The following is an 8220-nucleotide window of genomic DNA, read 5'->3' as shown; positions in this document are numbered from 1 at the left end:
GGACACATCTTAGGAGGGGCAAATGGGCTGGGGGGGGGGGCAACCAACATCAGGTTTAAGCTACATTTCTATGAATCTAGGGGCATTTTACTCATGATAATATGAACAAATCTCCTGGGTAGGGGGGGTGACGGCCCAGGTTGATCTCCACTAAGCTCCGCCACTGCATGCCACATGAGAAGCAAGAATTTGTGTTGCACGTACAGGTGGCTAGAATGATGGCATATTGTATTTGTGTTGACGTTGTCCAGGGAATCAAGCGGACATGGGCAGGAACACGCTGCCGAAATCAACGCCTGACCAGCCGGCTGATCTTTTTCTAAGATCAGTCGACTGACGCCTACCAGCCCCCTCGTTATTGCGAGGGGTGCTCCTTTTCGGCGCTTTAAGCGTCAGTAGTGCTCCCGGCACCACGCGCCGCCTAGTGGGCCGGCCCAACAACTTGCGAAAAAGTAGAAAACGTGAAGAGAAAAAGTTACTAGCAATGTTGCCGGAATGAGGAATCGAACTCAGCACAGTGACGCAGACGTACTGCCACATTAATGACTAGACTAACTTGGCCTTGATGTTTGTTATTAGGAATAAGTACCATTTGACCCTTTTATTACGGCATATAGCATATATTATATACCCAGAGTAAATTATTTCAAAAAAAACGAAAAACCTGAAAAAGAATTCACAAAAATAGGAAAACCCACAAACTTGAAAAAAGTTCAAACTTTGGAAAAACTTCATCATTTTTTTCAAAACTGTTCATCTATATTAAAAAATAGTTCATCATTTTTTGAAAGAACCATTCATTGGTTTCAAAATAAGTTTATCAATTTTGGAAAATGGTTCATTAATTTCAAAATATGTCCATTGATTTTGAAAAACAGTTCACTAATTTTTAAAAATGTTTGTGTATTCAAACTTTGTTCATAAATTCAAAAAAGGATCACATTTTTAAATATTGTTCGGAAATTTCTAAAAATGTTCCCATCCTCAAATTTTATTCAGAAAAAATCACATTTTTGAAAAGTGTTCGAACACTCCTTCAAAAATTGTCCCTGTTATTTTTAATTGTTTGCATTGAAAAATAACACTTTTTCAAAATATAATCGTGTTTGAGATTTTTAAAAAATTAGATTTCTCGCTGCTGATGGTTCAACATTGAAGCTCATCAGCTCATGTGGCTAGCGATGAGCAAACACCGCGGGAGGTCTAGGGTTCTATTATTTGGGTCCCACAGTTTGGGGAGGTTCTAGCTGGTTTTCTTTAATTTTTTCTGCTTTTTTAATCTTTTTTCTCATTTGTTTTTTCACTTTTTAATTCGTGATTTTTTTATTTCACAAACTTATTTATTAAATATGAATTTTTTGTAAATTCAAAAATATATTCAAGTTTAGAATCCTTTTCCTAATATTTCCAAAAAAATGAATTCATGTAATCTTTTTGAAATTCATGAATATATTTTTATTTCATGAACATTTGTACATTAATGGTCATTTCTCTAGTTAACGAACAATTTTGAATCGGCGACATTTTTGTAGATTTTCATGAAATTTTTGGAAATCACAAACAATTTTTAAATTCACGGAATTTTTTTTACTTCATGGGCATTTTTTTTATTATTGTGAATATTTTATAAAATCTTGAATATTTTCAAAATTGGCAAACATTTTCTCAATATAGAACATTTTTTAATTCATGATTTTTTTTAGTTCTTTAGCATTTTTTTCTAAAAACATGAACATTTTTTTGAATCACCAAATTTCTTAAATTCGTGAACAATTTTGAATTTTTATTTAAATACATAAATATCTGGGATGTTTTTTTCGTTTAGCCGGAGGGTGAGTGGGAGCTCCCTTAGTAAGGTATGAAGTACATGGGTCAAGGTTGCAACTTAGTTGGCCCAAATAAAGAAATAATTCATTCTCGATTCCGGCAATCTGATCCATCTGGGAGCTCGTTGGAGCTCAGGTACGCGTTGACATCGAGGCCATGTACGTGAAACCTGCAGGTACGATAAAATCATTGGCTATGGGTGAAATACACTCGATAAACTGTTTGCCAAGTTCTTATCACTGGGACACTCGGCAAAAGGCGACTAGGCTATCCCGGCAAAGTCAGTGTTATCAGGTTTTTTCCTCGAGTACTCGGTATGAAACTCGACAAATTAGAGGCATGGATGAAATGGAGCGGTAACGGTCGGTGTCACGTGTCGCATGTGTTGCGCTGACAAATGGTGCAAGGCTTTGTTGAGTGTTACACTCAACAAAACAGGGTGGACATGAACAAGAAGAGATACACCGGCGACCAAATCCAACCAATGCATGGCGCTACGATGGGATAACATAGAGGGCGAAACAACGTTGCATCGTCAACACCGGCCACCATGTTCTGGTCGCTGCATTGTGTGGCCCTGCAATGGAACGACAACGAGGAGGTCGTTTACGTTGGCGAGGAGGGATGCAGTAGCAGCTTGTGGCGGGGAGAGGATCGGGTTGACGATGATCCATTCACTTGATGTATAATAGGCGGGAGCACAAATTATTTTATAGATTTTTGGATTTGGCTTAGAACCGAATCATGGTTTCCTTTGGGATATTCCTTCGGTTTTTTGGGTCCAAGTTTAGGGCCTGTTTGATTCAGAGGATTTTCATAGGATTTTTGAAGGATTAGAATCCTTAGGAAATTTTCCTGCGTTGATCGTTTGATTCGCAGGATTGAATCCCATAGGATTTTTTCCTATGGATTCATTTGTACTACATTTATAGGAATTCTAGCATCCACTCCAACCTCTTGAAAGAAATCCTTTATTTTTTATGTGATACAATCAAACAAACTCAAATTCTATAGGACTCCAATGGGCATGTCATTTCAATCCTACGCTTTTTCTATTCCTGTGTTTTTGCACTCCTGCGAATCAAAGAGGCCCTTAGGCTAAGGAGAGCGAACGTTTCCTTTGGGATAGTCTTCGGTTTTTTCGTGCATGGCTTTTTGGTTCTAGACGCCGAAAACCAGGGACTGTATGTTTCGTCATGCAGGAATGGGGAGCGAACGTTCGCCCTACATTCGCATCCAAAACTTATACTAGTTTCTATCATTTTTATGGATTTTTTATGAATTTTTTTACAGCGCCCTTGATCTGTGACGTGGACGATGGGATGCGGCCGATCCGATCGATCTGACCCGTTGGTTTGAAAATGCTGCAGGAAGTGACCGGACCCCTTGGCGCATGTGCATCAGAGAGCACAGTACAGTGAGTAAACAAATTCAGAGCCCTGAATCCAAATGGAGGCGCGGCGTGGCTCAGCTGGCCCTGCTTGTCCTGTTTCTCGCGGCCGCCTACTTGTAATCCGCCCGCTGCCAGCCAAATCGCTAGCTCACTCCCTCCCTCCCTCCCTCCCTCGTCCGTCCGCCTCCGGCAGATCCTCCTCCTGCTCCTCCATACCGCCCGAAGCTCCGTCCTCCTCCTCCCGACACTTCGAGATCTCCGCCCCGGACCCGTTTCTTCCCCACCAAGGTCGGCGGCCTCGCTCGATCCCGCCCTGCTCGATTTCGATCCGGAGCAGCGAGTCTGAACCTCGCAAATTTTCTTGTTTTGTTTCGGGCAGGCCCAGCGCAGCCGCCCGGCCGGCCCTCCCTGCTGCAGCCGCCGCCGCCATGTCCAAGTCGGGAGCCCTGGATCTCGCGTCGGGCCTTGGCGGGAAGATCGACAAGGAACAAGTCAAATCCGCGGTCGATGAGTACGTCTCTCTCTCTCTCTCTCCCTCCCTTGCCGTTGGCGTGATCCATTCCAGCAAAACTTCTTTTAATATTCCCCGGCGCTCGATGATGTTTTCTCTTTTTGAAATAAACAAGACACTCCCTGTGTGCCACGGACTTGGATACAGTGAGCCAGTCACCAGATCGGGGAGGGAATTTCGGTTGGGTTTCAATCAGGAGAAGGGGGGGACTGGGGATACAGTTAGCACCTACTCCAGAATACCGACTAGATCTTTCCTAGTAGTACACCAGATCCAACTGCTACACACCTTTACTCAATACACTCAGTGCTGCTGGGCTGTGACACTCACCCTGTCGTTTTTAAGTTTCCAAACCATCATTTCTGCGCCCCAAATCATATGAAATACAAACATTTTGCTCCAAATTTGGTTGGTTTGTATTGTAGGATTACCAGGAGCTGCTCTGCAATGCTCTGCTCTGAGAAAAACCGTGCTCTGTTTCTCTTCTCCCTCACCTCACATCACACGTCCTTTTCCAGTTGGCGGGCGGCTCTCATTAATCTACCTTTCGCGATCTGCGCCCATACTAGTACATGGGTTGGATGATAATTTTCCGCGCTTCTTGATGGGCTCGGAATTCCTGGCCTAAATTCCAACACTTAAGTCTTTGGTGGATTAAATGCACATCTCAAGATGTAGCTATCTGCCCCCTCGGTGTGCCAGTACTACAAGTCATCCAACTGTACCTAGTAGTAGCACTGTACCTAAGAACCATGCCATGTTTCTTTCAAGGCCTGAACCATGTCTTTTTTTTTAAAGGCCTGAACCATGTCATGGCTTTTTAAGGCCTGAATGTTAAACTCATCCTTTCACATGTGCACACTCTTTTAAGGGGCATCATAATGTCTGTGTTTTTGCCTCTGCGCGCGTTGTAGGATCTGCCGAGTGTAATCTTGTTAGCCGGGGTCTTTATTCCCTACACAGTTCTGTTTATGTTCATTCACTTCTTGAGTTATTTTTTCCTTGTCCTACTCCTAATTTTGGGACAATTGTTTTTCACAAGGTATGAGAAATATCATGGATATTACGGAGGGAAGGAGGAATCGAGGAAATCCAACTACACCGATATGGTAATAATTGTTATCTTATACGGGACATGGATAAACAGCACATTTATTAATTTTATATTTGTTTTGGAGGAATGGCTTTGTAAATTTCATGCTTCCCTACTCAACTTATTATTTTAGCCTGCGATGATCATTTTGTCATGAATGGATTGTTGTAGTGTAATTAGCTTCACCATACATAAATCAAATTGTTAGCCTGCAGCTCTGATAATCCAGTGTCATTAGAGGGTCAGTGTTCTTTCAAAGCTGATTTGGAATCTCCAAAACCTTTCTAAGTAGTCAGGAATTTCGGATGATGGTTGAAGTAACAAATACATATGCACCTTCTTAGTTTTTGCCATTTACAGTCCCTTTTTGATGTTAGATACATCCGCATCTAGACAAATCTAATCTAAGACAAGTAATTTGGGACGGAGGGAGTATTATCGAATAGTCACTTTCTTGTTTTTGTGGTAAATGAAATGAATAATGTTATGAATTGAGAATGCTCACATTTATTTTCTGTGCTGCATCACCCCATGGCCCATGTTAGTGTCCAACCTAATACTATGATGTTTACCAGGTTAATAAATACTATGATCTTGCTACTAGCTTCTATGAGTATGGCTGGGGTGAGTCCTTCCACTTTGCTCACAGGTGAGGACTCTTATCCAAAGAATACATGATTGATCTTTCATTTTTCATGAAAAATATATCATCTCGCTTTTAAAGAAAAAAATTATATGAAAAGATGTAGTAGAACATTGCTAACTGTAATTCCCCATCTCTCTTGGCATTTCAGGTGGAATGGAGAATCTTTAAGGGAAAGCATCAAACGGCACGAGCACTTTCTGGCTTTACAGCTTGAGTTGAAACCAGGGATGAAGGTCAGTTTTCTTATGAAGATAGAATAACCTATGACAGAATGTTTTCCCTTTTTAAGCTGCTCTTGCTGCAGCATAACATGATAATGGAACATACAATATCCTGATGTTTGCTAAACTTGTTTGCTGTAGGTTTTGGATGTCGGCTGTGGAATAGGCGGGCCATTAAGAGAAATTGCGAGATTTAGGTTTAATTCCTGTTTCACTATTTCACCTCTGTTCATATATGTGAATTGTGATCTGTTCGGGTTTAGACATTCTCGTATGCACGATTAATGCATCTGAAGTGATTCATGTTTTTATTACTTAGAACTGTAAACTTGTGCTAGCATGATTTTGGGGAGAAGATCTAGATATTATTTACCTTTCAATTATATTTATCATGATCTTTTTCTTTGGAGAAGTTGAAAACTGAGATGATCGTGTACATAGCACCAAAAATATTTTTAGTATCAGCCTTGATTTATTTGTTGTTAAATCACGGTAATCAGCCACTCAACAATTTAACTGCTTCCTCCATTCCAAAATCGGTGATGTTTTAGATATGGTAATGGTCTCCAGGATGCAACTTTGACTTTTGTTTTTATATTAAAATGTAATTTAAAAAAACTTGCATAATTATGAAATATTTTGATGAAAAGTCTAATGATATTATTTCCATTTCACCAATCTCAGTTATTTATACATCAACACTGTAGTTAAAGTTAGAGAAGTTTGACTTAACGCTTTCCAGGAAGTCATCAATATTTACTTTCATTTCACCAGTAGTACTAATACTTATTATCTCTTATGTTTGTAACCTAAGGAAGATGTATAACTGCATCTGTAAGTTAGAAAAGGACTATTGGCTTTGTCATCTTTCATTATCAGTAGTTTAGTACATTATACTTGCAGCCACTGATCAGGCAACCGTTATCTGCAGCTCCACCTCAGTTACTGGATTGAACAACAACGACTACCAGATAACTAGGGGAAAGGTTGTTCAATGCTCATTATTTTTTGGTTGATTCTGCTGTTGACGAGAAGGGGAGCCTTAGCGCAGTGGTAAAGCTGCTGCCTTGTGACCATGAGGTCACGGGTTCAAGTCCTGGAAACAGCCTCTTACAGAAATGTAGGGAAAGGCTGCGTACAATAGACTCAAAGTGGTCGGACCCTTCCCCAGACCCTGCGCAAGCGGGAGCTACATGCACTGGGGCTGCCCTTTTATTCTGCTGTTGACGATTAACAAATTCAGTTAAATGTGCACCATTAAGTGTACTTATCACATAACTCTTCTGTTAATAATGATCTTTGTATTTCAGGCGCTTAATCGGTCGGTAGGACTTGGCGCAACTTGTGATTTTGTCAAGGTATTGTTTGCTTACCCACTAGATCACTTTGTTTTGTGTTTAGCTTTTTTTATCTGCTATTGTCCTCGGCTCCTCGCACTCTCTTTTTGTAGGCAATTTTTTTTTTGTATTTGCTTTGCTCACAGTTACAAAAAACGCTAGGCGGGTGATGGTGTGGCACCTGGTAGCCCCTAGGTGGGATAGGCGTCAGACTTTTAGAACAGTTGTGCTGCCATATAAACATGTGATCAACCTCCTTAATAAAGTAATCTTTATTTGATAAAGACACATATTAGTTGTGTAAAAATGTATAAGATCGATGCTTGTATGTAGTTCCTGGATATGGAAAAGATTTTAAATAACAGTACTTATATTTCCCACATATTGTTCTTAAATACAGGCAGACTTCATGAAGATGCCATTCTCTGATAACACTTTTGATGCTGTTTATGCCATCGAGGCAACATGCCACGCACCTGATCCGGTATGACCTCTGTCACTCTACAACTCTTTCGATGCTGTTTATGCCATTAAGGCAACATGTCTTCTCTTATAAAAGTGAATTGACCTTTTTGTTGCACAGGTTGGCTGCTACAAGGAGATCTACCGTGTATTAAAACCCGGGCAGTGTTTTGCTGTATATGAGTGGTGCATTACCGATCACTATGATCCAAACAATGCAACCCACAAGAGGATTAAGGATGAAATTGAGCTTGGGAATGGTCTGCCAGATATCAGAAGTACTCGGCAATGTCTTCAAGCTGTTAAAGATGCTGGGTTTGAGGTAAGACATAGCACTCTCTCTCTTTTCCTTTAATCTCCTAGGATTTACCTGGGTGGAAATCCCCACTCCTGCAACAGGAAATACTGCAAGTATTTCTTTTCTTCTCAATAGCATGGTGTTTCATCCGATCTATAATGAATATGAGTTGTTGTATTCATGAAGGTTATTTGGGACAAGGATCTTGCTGAAGATTCTCCGTTGCCTTGGTACTTGCCCTTGGACCCAAGTCGGTTTTCATTGAGTAGTTTCCGGTTGACTACCGTGGGACGAATAATTACTCGCAATATGGTGAGGCAATGAATTCTTTATTTTTGCTATCATTTCGTTCCGCCCAATCAAGTCAAATTGTTAATTTCTCTCTCTCTCTCTGGAGAGCAGATTTTGTGCAACTACCAACTAGTTGCCCAT

At 40.6% G+C, this 8220-nt stretch overlaps 1 protein-coding gene across 1 annotated transcript in view; it reads left to right on the top strand.

Annotated features, from left to right (window-relative positions):
• The first annotated feature begins 3321 nt into the window (after positions 1–3321).
• Positions 3322–8220, top strand: part of LOC119291992 (cycloartenol-C-24-methyltransferase 1) — a 6899-nt gene continuing 2000 nt past the window's right edge. Inside the window, exons 1-11 of the mRNA XM_037570804.1 lie at positions 3322–3508; positions 3600–3731; positions 4774–4840; positions 5400–5473; positions 5619–5703; positions 5833–5888; positions 6623–6677; positions 7002–7049; positions 7429–7512; positions 7612–7812; positions 7975–8100. Coding sequence (XP_037426701.1) covers positions 3649–3731; positions 4774–4840; positions 5400–5473; positions 5619–5703; positions 5833–5888; positions 6623–6677; positions 7002–7049; positions 7429–7512; positions 7612–7812; positions 7975–8100 — 879 coding nt within the window. The 5' untranslated portion in view covers positions 3322–3508; positions 3600–3648. The remainder of the gene's footprint in view (positions 3509–3599; positions 3732–4773; positions 4841–5399; positions 5474–5618; positions 5704–5832; positions 5889–6622; positions 6678–7001; positions 7050–7428; positions 7513–7611; positions 7813–7974; positions 8101–8220) is intronic.

This window comes from Triticum dicoccoides, chromosome 4B, assembly GCF_002162155.2.
Source record: "Triticum dicoccoides isolate Atlit2015 ecotype Zavitan chromosome 4B, WEW_v2.0, whole genome shotgun sequence".
Classification (NCBI taxonomy): domain Eukaryota; kingdom Viridiplantae; phylum Streptophyta; class Magnoliopsida; order Poales; family Poaceae; genus Triticum; species Triticum dicoccoides.
This window is presented reverse-complemented; position numbering and strand designations above follow the sequence as displayed.